Below are 15995 nucleotides of genomic sequence, written 5' to 3'. Positions count from 1 at the left end.
GACAATAAAGGACATACTAAGGAGGCGATGCAGTCTTGTTAATAAACATTGAGTTCAAATGGTAGTATTTTACGTATGTTGCCAGGTATAGAGTATAACCAGGGAGGTCATCTCCCTGGTACAACCTGAATGCGAGTACTCAGTCTTGTTGTATATTATTATGTTGTGGTGAAAGTTGTGTGTTCTACACTCCACTCATGCCAAAGGTGAAAGAAGGAACGTAGAATTAGAACAACGCGTTGTCCTAACGGCCCCTGTAAAAGCAGTACTTCGGAGAAAGACTTTCATAAAATGGAAAAAAAAGAACTCCTCTTTTCTGGTTAAAGAAAAAACTTTGCTGACAATTTACTATCTAATCACTGCTAGCTACTGGTTGTTTATTCTTTTAAGAAATAAGGAAAATAAAAATATTGCACATATTCGCATTTACGTATACTTCATTTCTGATTTGAGGTGAAAAAGATACAATTCTACAAGAACGCCACTAAACTCGAATGAGAATAAGAGAGAAGATGTTTGGTGTAAGAGGCTGTGGTAAATTAACGTTGAAAATGAAATGATATATAGCCCTTTTTTCTGCAAAGTTTTAAAAGGATGTTTCCACTTGAAATGCTTCAAGATCTTTGAATTATGCTCCTCACACAAAGGGAGAACAAAATGGTTTACTATTACCTATCTGTATTTTCCCCACGTAAATTGATGGTCCTGCGATGTCACAGAATTGAAATCTATTTAACATGAGTTAGATAGAGCTGAATTGAATTGAATCAGACTGTCTAGAACTGGATAAAGACATTCTTGGACGTGTTGGAAGTAGCCGTCGTTATTTTTATTGCACATTAGACGTGAACGAAGAAAAAGATTTCCTCGAGTATTTCAGCATTGTTGCTGTACACATGCATGAGTGACGAACCGGTTTAGTTCGATCTGGATAGTTCTCAGTATCCAATAGCTCATCTTGATAAAGATAGATGCATGAACTGATGAACGGAAAGTGGAGAACTAGCTTGCTTCTATCCGTCTTTAATCCGGCATTCTGAGTGTCTGTGTATGGTATGAAGCTCATTCGTCGAAGAGAAATGCCGCAGGGGTTTTGTTCGGTTATATCTCGTATTCTGCAGACCATTTTTGTTTGCTCAACATCAGCTACAGTCATTTACCAAACGCACCGCTCCAGTTAGGTTCAGGTTCGATAGTATCCGATACTCCCCGGGCATGTTGTGAGCATTCGCGTTGTAATTGATATCTCTTTTCTCGTAGTAATGGTACCTGACGGTTCGGTTTCTTGCGTCTTTCGTGAACGGATAGTAGCCGAAGAGGAAGATCTGACGACAGAATTGAGTCGCTGCAGTATACAGTGCCAGTCCGGTGGAAGGGAAGTCAACGTGCCATAGCCTGTGAAAGATAACACAATGTGTCATATTATACTACTATATCTCTGACCTAATATCATGATTTTACAACATGTGAGGATGAATATCGTTGCCACTATCGGATATTTTGCAAATGTCATTATCAGTATTTGATTAGGTTGTTAGATTTAACAATTTTTTTACTTTGTCTTTGGTTACAATCATTATCAGCATTAAGCCATTTCTTTAGTATCTGAGTTGCCTGATATAAGTGCTATCAACGTTGTTAAAATGATGATATTTTGCTCTCTTTTTCTTTCTTTTGTTTGAGAACCACTTCGCCGTGGGAAAGGATCTTATGTAAAAAAAAAAAATGATTAAAAAAACAATAATCACCAGCATTACTACAACAGCAGATATGAAAACGATGTAGAAATTTGAGTACCCTTTTGCTGCTGTCATAGGCGGAGATGGGCTGTAAGCGAAGCTAAAATTCAGGTGATGTTGAGTTCGGAGTTTCGCTAACATGTCTTTCATGGCGAGTAAATCGCGAGGTCTTTTGAAGAACCAGAGGATTCTACCGTCCATTCCTCTCAGCCGCTGGAGAAGGCTAGAACAGTTTCCGTCATCGGCGATTTCGCCTTCTGTGGCGGGAGGCGTGTTCGTGCATGCGATCAGCGCGTCGAGCTGCTGCACGTTTACCGTCATAAGGTGCAGCCTGGATCCGACATCGCGGGAAAACTCTCCGCCGTACGGCGCCAGATTCATCCTGATGACGAAGTCGAAGCTGTCGATCAACTCGCCGCAGCCGCTTCCCAGGAGGACGCCCCCGTTGCCGACCACTGCGCAGCTGTTCTTTGTTGGTATGCTCCTGGTTCGATGTCGGGATCGGAGCATCCAGGGACTTCGCTCAAAATTGTAGTCTCGCTCCAAGACGTCTTTCTTGAATATCTGGATGGCTTGCCAGCGCTTCAGATGATTGAAAATACGCCATCTATGGTGAATAAAAATGAGGAGGAAAGAAGGAGATTGCTTACTTTTCAACTTGTTCATATTCCTAAAACTTAATAGAAGACCTGACGCGGTACATTTGTTTAATTCTTATGTTTTCCTTTTTTCACACAAAAAGATTGAAGATACGTTCTTTGTGCATGTTGAATCACAGCGCTCAATCAAGTGAGAAGTCTGAAATCGCTGTACAAACAGGTGGCATGCTTCTTGTTACCATAGCAATACCCAAAATGCTGAAGCTGAAACGTATTTGTCAGACTGCTGCTGCTAAGAAAAGATGAATAGATAGAAAGATAGATAGATAGATATATATTAGATAGATAGATAGATAGATAGATATTAGATAGATAGATAGATAGATAGATAGATAGATAGATAGATAGATAGATAGATAGAGATAGATAGATAGATAGATAGATAGATAGATAGATAGATAGATAGATAGAGACACAGAATACCACAGATAGGTAGATAGACAATTAAAGACAGACAGGCAGACAGACTGACGGATAGTGAAGATGAAGACGAAATGTGAGTATACAGGTCAAAGACAGATTTGTCGGGTCATTACACCATCATATAGCCTTAACTTGCATTGTGGCTGCCTGTGTTATTACTTTTTCGTGAGGCATCTTAAACTTTATATTCAATGAATTTCTATCATCATTTTTACAGGTAATAATTATATGAGCCTTCTCTCATTCTGTTTGTATGAGTCTGCTCTCTTACTCACAGCCAATATGAACACAACGTGGATTTCTAACTTTGATGGGAAATAACATATCAGTTCCTGACTCAGTTATAACCACAACCCCTACCCCTCCCTCCTTTGATGGAGGGTGTTGTCGCTTTGTTCTCATACTCACCGAACGTCTTGAACAGCAGTGCCATTCAGGGTTATGCGTTGTCCATCCTCTTCTTCGTACACCTCTGGAGTAAAAGACAGCAAAACTGCACACAAAATCAATACAAGAACGGGTTGTTTAGAAAGTATGGACACCGGGGGTCTGTTCCATAAAAAGTTTTACTTGGAAAAATTTCGATTGTATATTTTTTGAAAGACATTCCCCACACGAGGAGCAGAGGCATACTTTGTAGTAACACGAGTAGTTTTGTAGTACGAAGTATATATAATATTCTGCTAGTTTGGCCAAGGAGGAAGGCCTACTAGGCCAGCCTCCTTTGTCTGGCCCACATAATATTATGTGAGGGCGTCTATTCCACCCCCCCCCCCCCCCCCCCCACACACACACACACAAACTCATGGTCCCTTCCAATTGATATGCGGTTCGCAAAGGGTCTTCGTAATGCTATATATAGGCGAGTGGAATCATCGAATTAACAAAATAAAGCAGCCATCTATATTGTCTTGATTGTTGCCTTATGTATGCCCACTACATGTATATCAAGCAGGTTAAACGTAGGTAATATTTGCATCAGCTCGTTTCTTTCTAGGTAACGCGTGCCTTAAGTAACCTTGATACTAAGTCTAGAATTCATGCTTTACAAACTACGAATTCACGGAACTTTAAGTCAATTGTCTCAAAAACACGAAACAGCTTACTTCTTATCGGGATGTGTAGGGAATGTTGCAAATCAAGGACAACACTTATCCATAGGGGATTCGGGGAACCGTGGTCCTGTATTAAAAAAAAAAAAAAAAAGGTTGGTGTGTAAATGTTGATTGGCTTTAACACGTACAAGACACAAACCAACTGCGTGTCAGAGTCACTAACAATATTTGTAATTCTCCGCCTTGTCCAATATCCGGTATATATCCATATCCCGATGCGCCGCTGCCAAACGTCAAACATAAGCTGAAGTTATCGCATTGTTGTGGGGTAAGAGAAATTGACAGGGTGCTAGAGTTGGGTGGGGCAATTCCCTCTGTAACTATAGCAACATGATTTCAAAAAACTACAAGATGGCAAACTTATACTCGCGGCTTTTCATCAAAGTTTATTCATTGTCAAAGCGTACTTTGTAGATGCAAGAAAGGTTTCATTGAGCTTGATTTTTTAGACCTTATAGCTTTCTCTCGCCCACCCCCCCCCCCATTTCTCTGTGCCTCGTGTGTGTGTGTGTGTGTGTGTGTGTGCGTGTGCGTGAGTGCGCGTGCGCGGATGTAATGTGTCATTCGTATATAAAAATGCCATAATTAAATACAATGGAGTACAATGTCATGAATATTATCAGATGCGAAAGAAAATACACTCAGCAAAAAAAGAAAGTAAACGCTTTGTCAAGTTTAGATTTCTCATAGAATATATGGCTGAAAGCTAATGTATTATATATCATATTGAAGGTAACTTAATTGGCTATCAACCTGGTAGGTCAACAAAATGGAAGACTTACGCATGAGTGAACACCATTGTTTTTCTCTTCCAAGGCACAAAAATAAAAATTGCAAAACTGAACAAATTGTAATTCATGCGTATGTGCTCTTCCATGGAACAATAAGAACAAACAACAAATTTCACACAAAAAGAAACATGATTTAAGTTGCAAAAATAAACCTTTGATCGCTGTGATATTTCTAAAGCCCAAAAGATCGATGAAGGCTAAAAATGATGGAGGAAAATAAAGCATCTTGCGTCAAATCTAGATTTAAATGAAATAGGAGAAGTAAAAATTAACATAAATGGTAGGAATTTGAGCTTTTTTTCAAATTAAGAAATTGTAAATAATGTTTGGTTCTTGAAATTGTCACATGGACTCTTAAATCACTAGAATAAAAGAAATAAATGAAGAAATTCAGCTTATTTAATCATCTTTATGCTTATCATTCCCTGTGTCATTTGAAGTTTGACTTGACAGAAAATTCTTATTTTTCCCCTTTATTTTCCCACTTTGTTTTTCTTAGAGGTTATAAAGAGATAAAGAGAACAAAATTTTATTCTTCCTATTTCATTCATGTCTCTTATTTTGTAAAACTGGTCTTTTGTTGTCAATGTTATCGTGAAGGGCATTTGCAAATGAAAGAGAACATGTCAATTTTTGCAATTTTTGATTTTGTACTTTGGAGGACAAAAACGAATGTGCTCACTCATGCGTAAAATTTTCTTTTTAATTAACCTATTAGCTTAATAGCCAATTTGATTACCTTTAACATGGTATATAATAAATTGATTTTCCTAAAAATCTTCTATGAAAAATATGACTTCGAAAAAGTGTTTACTTTCTTTGTTTGCTGAGTGTATTAGTAATCATATACAATAAACACAATTATATATTTAATATCACCAGGAAATTTTCTTTAACTATAGCAATGCGCAGAAATATCTGTAAATCTCAACATCGAGATTTTTGTCCGGTGTTTCGCGGAGCAACTGACACCCCATGACCTCAATATCTGATAGGAAAGGGTCGTAAGAGCCGCCAGCGAGAGATAGAAGAGAGGGAGCGAGGGGGTTTACTATTAATAGCAACTTAGTGTCACTATACAGGATGCATGTTTACGAAGCGAGAGTACTTAGTTCTGTGAGCCCTTCTTATCGCCCCTTGATGCCCATGAACGCAAAAGATCCCCCTGTGAATTAAAATGATCGGAAATGGGGCACGCGACTTGGATTTTCATTCTCTGCAGGGATGGGTGTGTATATGGGCTAGGATTAAATTCAACCGTATGTTTGTGTTCTTTCAAACGGTACTGTAGGAAAGCATCGCTTTTCCACCGGTAAGGCCAACCTAGTTAGCTGAGACTTGCTAACTTAGTATATAAAATACAAGAAAACCCATAAATCTAACGGAAATAAAATTGCAAGTGCCATATAAGGGATAGCCATTTTAGTAAAAATTCGTAGACTCAGCCACCTGTAGGACCATAAGCTTTTGCTTTAATGGCACTAAAGCCGTAAGACATTGCGACAATCCACGAGTCGATCCGCAATGATTCTACTTAACTATCATCATTTTCTATTCTTCAGATGAGGGAATAGAAGTACCGAAGATTACAGATATTCCAATACAAGAAGGAAATTAATGGAAAATAATGGAAAATAATAACACTGATACACATCAGAGATCTAGACTAGTAGTACTTTAATTGTACTCATGTATTCATATCTCCCATTATTACATTGCTTATCCGATTGTTGTCATTGAAGAAAAAAAACAACTTTTGATTAAAATCATTAGTATAAACTTGATCGGGTACAGATGAACATAATGATATTTACTATGGAAAAGGAGAGCTTTCTGCTAAACGAGTCTTCAAATGATGATATATGATGCTCGATACAAGGCGAAGAATGGATATACAATATAGAGTTCTTTATCTGGCAGAGTTCGACTTACCTTTTGGCTTGACGTCTAGGAAAGGATTACTGAAGAAGATAACCATTCCAATTGCAATTACAGACAGTCCCGAGCTGCAAATGAGGAAAGTAAACATCCTCTGTGCGTATTGCGAGCAAGTTGAAGGTCGCGCACACATAGCCAATATAGGGTGATCCATGTCAGCTTTGTGGTGACTAGGATGAAACTGATAGTTAGACGAAGACACCGCCGAAAATACCGTGACAAAACCGAGCTACTTCGGTTGACTGCTTACTCGCGTACCTTGCCTATCCCGACGAAGTACGGCTAGGAGAGACCGGAAACTTCGTTTTTTACATCAACGTGCAGATGAGAAATGGGGTAAAACAATGCGAGTAGGCCTACTTTGGATGTTTTTAAGAGAGGATGTTCTTTGTAATTAATATCATTCCGAAGGTTCATTAATCCGAAAATGAAATAAGGTCCGACACTCCGTAATACTCAAATTTCTTTACTCTAGATATTCGTTATTCCGAATGCTCGTTTATCCAAAAGTCAAAAGAAAAAAAAAGAAAAAAGGTGGGCACTAAAACTAACCTCCGGAATTACTTACCTAATTTCGTTTTCGGATTAATGAATTTCGGAATAACGAGCCTTATTTATTTTCGGATCAGCGAACCTTCGGAATAATGAATCTTCGGAATGATGTACTGTAACCGTGGTAAAACTCCACTATGTCAGGGCTGATATGGAAAAAGTCAAAGTAATTACGGACAACCAAAACATCATACATTTGATTACCTGACAGAAAAATAAAACAGGCTTATTGAATTTTGATGCTGCACCCGTATCCAGGAAGGATTGATATCATCGTGACAAATTCATAGATAATTAGATGAGCTGGTAATGATATACAACTATATACAGGTCTGCCACTTGCTAACATATTATTAATATTCATTTTTATGACTTCAAAAAGGAATTGATAATCTTATCACTCACTGTACAGTTTTTTTTTTCCTTTGAGAGGGACATGAATCGAATATTAATTACACTTTGTATAACTTCAGCAGAAACTTGAAGTGGAGAATTGTTTTAAACTATCACGTTCATCGAATGAAGAAAATACAGCAACAACACAATGTGATAATCATGATAATGATATAACAATGATGATAACATAAACAGAACATAATTACTAGATGATTATCACAGTTACAATGCTAATTGCTTATGAACGCATTATGGTCCGCGGTCCTTAGGTTTACTCTTATACCTTAAATTCACACTTGAAAGAACTTTGAAAATGTTTGTGATATCACGTGGCCTCGAAGAGAAGAGCGCCCTCTACCGTGCTCACTATCTTGAATTTACACATCACGATGAAAAGCTACTTCATGTTCCAAATGACTTTGATTTGATGATTATTATACAGTAAACTCAAAGACACACAATATCTAAAATGCAATCAGATTCAGACATCGACAGAAACAATTAAATCAGATTTCGATGTTTACCTGTTTTTGTTTGCTTGTTTTTTTACAAAAATAGTGGTAGCAACCAATATGATTATCATAGTATATAGGACGTGTTGATGTCATTACGTCACAACTGCTTGACGGACTTTCACACTAATTTTCACTGATTTTTCCTCATTTTGTTTACGCAGTAAATCCATATTATCATTTTGTATAATTGATTTAACACAAATTTATCAAAACTGGCTTTAAAAAGCCCCCAAAACCCTGTATAAAGGATTCCTTCGTGCCATAAGTTATCTGGCGAAATAACAATCCATATTACATCAAGTGCCCTCTCAGAATGACCATAACATCTAGGAGTAGCGCTCTACTATCATCCAACAGACACAGCATCAATTTTAAGTTGGTACGTCACAACATCAGCGGGGTTTTCGGTTTTTGGACATCATGTTGGCTATAGCAGCACACGCGCGCGCGATGTTAATTAGCTCCCATCCACGATGAATCGAATTGGCTTTGCAGGAGCGGACAGGAGGCAGCTGTTAGGCCCAAGGGTTTTTGGCGCCTCTATGAAATCTATTATTATTTGAAGTTCATCGTCTGTAGGACGTCTTGGTCCGATAAACGAAGCGAGTAGCGACGCCGTGGGCCCGTGACCGTCTTTTCTCCTCTAGACATATTTTGTGAGGCCACCATCGCAAGAGTAGGCCCTGTATGCACACAGCACTGCGTTATTGGGGAGGTAGATTATATTGACGAAGGAGAAATAAATTGACTGTGTGGATGCGCAAGGTGACTCTACAAGGAATTTCGTCGCATGCTGCGTTTTTGTGAAAGGCTGCTCAAATGCAGCGACCGCAATGTTTACGGCGTCAGTGATACCTGGACATATTTGAGTGTACAGAGAAAGTATAAACAATGTAAGGAGGTGAGTAATTCGTTGATCGTTCGTGTCTAAGTGTAGTTTGTTTGTATAGAGGCTGATGTGTTTTTAGAGGAAAGCTGAATGCAGCCTTCCCCGTGAAATGAAGAGGCATCCACCCATGGGAACCCGTGAGAAGTCGCGGGCACTGAGGATATCCGGAAAGTGAATATTTATACGGGCAGAGGTTTCCGGAGGGGAAGCGATACCGCTGCTCAAGGAATATGGAGTGGAGATGGTGGTTGGTATCGAAGGACATGAACTCGATGTTCACCTCGATTGTGAAATAATTATTGGAGAACGAGATAAATTGGTGTGAGTAGATATATAAACAAATATATATATGTAAACATATATATATATATATATATATATATATATGTTTATATATATACATACAATATATTTATTATATATGTATAATATTATATATATTTATATATAATTGATACCAAATACGTCTTTACATAATTCCTGCATTCAATCTTATCTACATCTGAGACGTAGTTGAGTTTTGTTCAGTCAAAGTCATGAATCTTTTTTTTTTTTTGGGGGGGGGGGTTTCACCAAAAAAAACTCCGCTTTCTTTTTTTATCAGATTGCAAACTTTAGATGAAAGAAAAAGTGTGTAGTCGTCTTGAAAGATATTTTATAGATTGTTTGTTACAGATGTTCATGAGAGATATTATAGATGTGCAAGACCAGATATTGTAAATAAAACGAGTTCGTTTCTATATACCATGCACTATTCATTAAAAAAGTACAGTCAACCATCAATATTCAGATGTAAGAGAATATAAATCGGATGGCTTCTTAGCAAACAGAATAAAAAAGAAGCCAAGAATCCTTGTTTCTTGAAGAGCAATTTGCAACTTATCAACAACTTGTCTCCCTCTGCAAATGAAATTTGCAAGATCGCAGCTGCTGATCTGTAATTTAACCCACCCCCCCCCCCCCCCAAAAAAAAAAAAGAAAGAAAGAAAAGAAACCACGGGACTCGAACCTGTCATCTACTGCTTTCCGGGCAGCGACACTACCACCAGGCTATCCCTGGTTGCCGGCAGTGACACGATGAACTTGGAACAAATACCCGAGCTACGAAATTCGGACATTGTTATGTTACGTATAGTCTAAGGCGGACAAGGCATTAATGAATGCAAGAGAATATCAATCAGAGGAGTGAAGGTTGACTAAAATGTGAATATTCTTCAATTTGTCTCCCTCAAGATCGCAACTGCCGATCTGTAATTTAACAACCATGTTTGCTAAAATTCTCTTGCAACTTATTCACACTTTGACAACTTTTGAGACAGGGGCCTTAACAGTCTCATCACGAGTATATGCAGATTTTTGGAGGATACAAAGGCTGCTCTAAATGTTCTTGAATTCTTGGATTTCTTGTTTTTTGTGCACCAAGCAATGAGCTTTGTTTTGTGTACTTTTGATTTTTGTGAGGTTGTCTGATGTTCCTAGGATCGAAATAAATTGTAAATTGCCTTACCGGTATAATAGTTGGTCCCTCTTGTATAGGCGATTTGTCATAATGCTTCATTTTAACAATGATGCATTGTGATGTCTCACTGTCGTTGTACTCTCTCTTTCTTTCGTTATATGTGCCGCTTACATTGTTCTTTTGTCATCAAAAAGTGTGAAATGTACATGTTATGTTTTGTAGAAAAATGAAAAGAAAAATGAATTGAATCGCATAAAAAGAGAGCTATTCGATTCACCTACATAACGACTTGATATAACTTTAAACTTTGAATCCAGTCTCTATGCATTACTGTGTATTGTAATATCGTTATCTGTTGAGTATATTTCTAGAAATTGATTTTAATTCAATTAATTAATCAATCTCATGCATTATTGTAATATCGTTATCTGTTGAGTATTTTTCTAAAAATTGATTTTAATTTAATTAATTAATCCATCTCAAACGTTCAACACCGTCTATTTCAGTCAACATAATTGATCAATGCCGGTTGTCATTTTCGACCCATTCCTTTCTAGAAGCATTATATAGCACATGCATCATTCTTAGATAGGTTTGTGTCTTATAATTTTTAATGGTATGAATACATTTTTATCATCGATTAAAGTACTGACTCCTAGTAAAAACAAATAAATGAATAAATGAATACAAAAAAGAGAAAAATATGAGTATGTATTATGAATTGATACAGTATATTGAGCACATAGTGACATAATCATTATACACTATATGGTATGCGCTGAATTACTATCATTAAGATAGTAAATGATGATAACAACTGACCTTATCAGGAATAAAAGAGGTGTTATGCGCCCCTGTCGAAATGACAGTGTCATAATCTTATGCTCACAAATATCGAACTCCGGTAACCCATATACAATCTTGTGCGATGGGTCAATGTGGTGTCGATATGAACCATATAAAGCGCCCCCAATATGTGACCGGACTATTAACGACCAACGCTCAGGTTACGTCGCAAGATGTGTACTTTGATGTTCCATTTCTTCTTGTTGTTTTGTCTGCGTTTTACAGGCGTACACCTGTTATTTACTCACCTGATATACTGATTAAGTGTTTTTTTGTTTTTTTTTTTGTTTTTTGTTTTTGTTTTTAAGGAACATGGATAGATATAATTTTGGTGAGTTATATTTCAGTTAAATTAAACGACATGAACGAGATGCGGCGGCTTCAAACCTTGAAATTAGTGATGGGTATACCTATAGGTAAAGCGACAATTGAAAAAGTAACATTCAAAGAACAAGAAGAATAAGGACGATAATAGTAGTAAGCATGACTTTGAATCTAACAAAATCAAAAATAGAAAATGAAGGTGCTTCCAACAGTAAAAGAAAGAGAAATTTCAATCATGAAACTTTCTTGTTGGCAAGGTGTCTATCTATCAAGAACGATTAACTGCAGGACTTTTTCGGGAAGCAATTTTGTCTACAGGGGTTTGCACATCAGGTATTATTGATTCAAGATCATTCAGCCTATCCCCCTCCCCACCCCATCCCCATTTCCCATGTCCCATAGAACTTCACGAGGCCCGCCCCTTTTCGCCCCCTCTATGTTATGCCCCCCGACGGCGTATTTCGGCCTCCTGTCGTCATCATCCCGCCCCTATATTATACTCTATCGGGGCATGACAAGCAGTGTGTCTGCTTGAGTCATAGACCGGTCAGAAACCAAGGACGCTCAAGGGATATGTCCACGAAGTGATCGTGGAGGCATAACCGCCCATGCTGTGACTCGGTCGATGTTGCCAAAGCCTTCGGACATACTCATGAGAAGGGTATGGATGAAACTCCATAGACAGGAGAAGATAAGTTAAGAAAATAGAAAGGGGACAATCGTGAATTTGTTTCGGGATGGTGGCGGGGGCAGGGTGAGGAAGGAAATTTTGAACGTGACAGATTGAAACCTGTATCCTGGTTAGTATTTTTTTCTTTTGCGCCTCAGAATGGCTGTTTATGAACAGTCTATGTCTGAGATATTTCCATTGGTTAAGCCCTTTCCATCTCATGAACTAAGAGAAAACTCTACTGAAAACTATATTGGGAACTAATGGATTGTGAGTGTGATAGGTGAATATGAGTGCGTGACTGCCTGTGACGTGAGCTAATGTGTGTTTACATTTGTAATACACTAGGTTAGATCACATTACATCATAACGAAGTGTACCGTGATACACACTCTGTACGAAATTTAACGTTTTTATGAGACCAAGCATAATACTATATGGATCAAAAACAGTCTGAAGTGTTATCCCAATTTACCATCATAATAAACAGGATAAATTGAAATTATAGGTGAGAAAGTTGATAGTAAAAATTGTATATAACTGGATGTAAATGTATGTATAATAATATCTGAGTCCATTGCAAGGGACAGACCATACCGTCGATAGATGTGTCATTATTTTGTACAATATCTCTACCCTTTTTGGCGCCTCTGACACCCGCCATTTTGAATGGAGATTACAGTGATAACGTGACGGTTGAGCGAAGATAGATTCGCCTTCTATCACACATCATTGAGCGTGGAATATCGAAGAGGCATAATCGTCCAGTGTTTTTGAATAGAAACGGAAAATTGGAAAATTCCGGCATAAACAAAACACACAAAAAACCCCCAAAAAAACAAAGAGAGCGCCGCTTCCGCTTATCCACTGTAAAAAAAACCCAACAACTTTACCCCAAATAAACAAATAAACAAATAAACAAATAAACATTGAAACCCTGAAGATTATGTTGAAATGTACATTTTCTTTTTCTAGACTGCATTCAGACTGACAACACACAGTGTGAAGAAAAAATTGCATTTTCTATTTGGGATTTAAAATATCCATATTAATATATTCCGGGTTGTTGTTGTTGTTGTTAATTGTTGCTACTGCTGCTGCTGCTGCTGCTGCTGCTGCTGCTGCTGTTGTTGTTGTTGTTGTTGTTGTTGTTGTTGTTGTTGTTGTTGTTATTGTTGTTGTTATTGTTGTTGTTACAGTCGTTTAATTTACAGTCTAGGCAGAAGCGCAGCGTGACGTGGCTGGTAACGTGTTATTTGAAAATAACGTCTCCTACTCTCGTACAAAGGGTACCGCTACCAGCACATGAAAACACTGGCGTGTGTCTCCCATACATACAACCCACATGCACACAATACACATGCATGAACATTAGACACAGTCACATACACCTGCATCATTCCCACTTAGCCTATTTTCCTTTTTGCTGTATTCATGATGTTATTGAAAGGCGCATTGTTGGGCAGTCCTGTTATCCCTTAGGGCCAGATCCACGTTGCGAGGCACGTGTAGTGTTATTGAAGAAAAAGAAGAAGTGACGGTGCGGGAATTAAACGCACCAATATTCAAGGAGATTTTGAGAGAGTAAAACAAAATTATGACAACGAAAATGAAAACCAGCAAGTGAAGGAAGGCTTACGGTGAATAAGATTTCACAGACACCCTTCATGTAGCAAAGAAAGACATATAAATACCTCAAACAACACTAAAACAAAAGGGATTCGTGTCAAGCTCTTGGCGCCCTCTCCGCTTCCTTCCACTCATTCTTATACATTCCCTCTCTCTTCTTCCCCTCCCTCTCCCCGCCCTTTCCCCACCCTCTTGCATCCCCCTCCCCTCCCTCTCTAACCATCCTCTCCACTATCATCTCCCCCCTCTCCCCTCCTCCATTCCCTCTCACCTCAATCTCCCAACCCTCTTCCCTCCCCTCTCCACACCATCTCCCCTCCTTTTCCCCTCCCCCTCCTTGCAATCTCCCCTCCCTCTTTCCTCCCTCTTCCCTTCCCCTTTCCCCACCATCTTCCCTCCATGTCACCTCCCTCTCTCCGCCATCTCCCCACCCTCTTCCCTCCCCTCCCCTCCTTCGTCTCTCCCCTCTCCTCCATGTCCTCTCTCTCTCACCTCTATCTTCCCACCCTTTTCCCTCCCTCTTCCTTCTCCTCTCTGCGCCCTCTCCCCACCCTCTTCCCTCCCCTCTCCCCTCCTTCCATGTCATTCGTCCCTCCCTCTCCCCTACTTCCCCACCCCGTCATAACCCTCTCACCTCCCATCCCTCGCCCCTCCTCTCTCCCTCCCATATTACCCACCCCCTCCCCCTTCCCTCCCCCTCCTTCTCCCCTCTCTGGTCCCTCCTCCTCCTCCTCTGCCGTCACTACACGGCTACAAGCCGACCTGAAGTATAATGTATTTTATCGCCGTCTTGCCAATGTTTATCACCATATTCCCCCTGGCCTTGCAACGTGCTATTCAATATAATAACTGTTCATATTTGTCTATTGCAGGCTACTTATTATACAGGACCTATTTTTAGTTCCTGGTGCAATTGGTATTCATTAACGTTTGCTATGTAGCTTCTTTTTTGTCTTCCTTTGTCTTCTTTTTGAGTCCTATTGAGCCAGTGTTTCCAATTGATCTATGAGAAATTCAAACATCATCATCCCCGGATAATGAAACGCATACTTTATTTCACCAACACAGCTTTACAGCTAGACTACATCACCAGCTGTTCCCCGCCACATTCTCGATCATCCTTGTTCCGATTCGTCATTAGCAGCGTGTATAGGCATTCATTAAGTAGGCTATATTTACATTTACAATATATTATAGTCATGCCATGTTGCTGTGCTTCTGCGTTGGTGTAAGTGTTTCTGTTCTCTCTCTCTCTTTTGTTCTGTTTTGAATTACTTTACACCGTACTTTTGTAATTTAGAAGTTATGTTTCCGCGTCGACTACAATGAGTTACTCACAGCATAAAAGTACTGCTTTTAAGGGGACGCCTCATTTTTTTTTCTCAGAACAAAGACAATGCAACAAGTTTGGTTTGAAACTAATATATAATTATTATGCTTTGAATTCCCCTAATTTTTGATTTTCACTTTGCAGTCAACCGATGTGTACTCAAGATCATTTTTAGTGTATTTTGCCGTGGAAAAAATGAAATAATTTGATTTGAATTGAATTGAATTGAATTGAATGTACAGGAAATCTCTTGAGAGCTGTTCGATATTATCGAGCTGCAGATCTACGACGCGAACGCTAAGATGACGCAGCCTCCCGGGTTGGACAATGGAAACAGCTGTCTCGCGCATGTGCAGAATACCATTTGGGGCCTAATTATGATAGCGTCGTCTTGACGTTCGCGTCGCAGATTTACAGCTCGCTATGAAGGGATAGGAACAGCCATTGTTACACAAGTTTTGCATAATGTTTACCTGTCTAATGTCTGGAATAATTTCCGTGCTCCTCTTGATTTGCAGACTGCTACGACACGGGGTTATTGCGTTCAAACAACGACCCTGGATAACATAATTTTGTAAACATGTTTATGGATTCCTTGTTGAAGTGAGTTACAGTGAACGTTGTTGAAGCGAATGTCGTACCCTCGCAAATGTCTTTTCTCGTTCTCGACTCAACTCACTGTTCAGATTTCAGAATCGACTTTAGTCATGACGACATGAG

At 39.0% G+C, this 15995-nt stretch overlaps 1 protein-coding gene across 1 annotated transcript; it reads right to left on the bottom strand.

Annotated features, from left to right (window-relative positions):
* Positions 1-1142: 1142 nt before the first annotated feature.
* Positions 1143-6705, bottom strand: LOC139719618 (alpha-2,8-sialyltransferase 8B-like). The gene is made up of 4 exons (XM_071631029.1): positions 6660-6705; positions 3230-3314; positions 1798-2346; positions 1143-1395 (listed from the first exon to the last, which is right to left on the bottom strand). Exons 1-4 carry the CDS (start codon positions 6703-6705, stop codon positions 1143-1145), a joined length of 933 nt encoding a protein of 310 aa, XP_071487130.1.
* Positions 6706-15995: the final 9290 nt, after the last annotated feature.

The sequence above is a fragment of the Diadema antillarum genome, unplaced genomic scaffold (genome assembly GCF_040938485.1).
Source record: "Diadema antillarum isolate AM-2024a unplaced genomic scaffold, OU_Dant_1.0 scf00000009, whole genome shotgun sequence".
NCBI lineage: Eukaryota > Metazoa > Echinodermata > Echinoidea > Diadematoida > Diadematidae > Diadema > Diadema antillarum.
This window is presented reverse-complemented; position numbering and strand designations above follow the sequence as displayed.

Bases quoted from the DNA above. Each gene is read 5' to 3' on its own strand.
- LOC139719618 (XM_071631029.1), bottom strand. From the start codon at position 6,705: ATGGTTATCTTCTTCAGTAATCCTTTCCTAGACGTCAAGCCAAAAG. The intron at 2,347-3,229 runs GTGAGTATGAGA...TATTCACCATAG, and splicing joins ACTGCTGTTCAAGACGTTCG to ATGGCGTATTTTCAATCATC. The intron at 1,396-1,797 runs GTACTCAAATTT...TATCTTTCACAG, and splicing joins CCTATGACAGCAGCAAAAGG to GCTATGGCACGTTGACTTCC.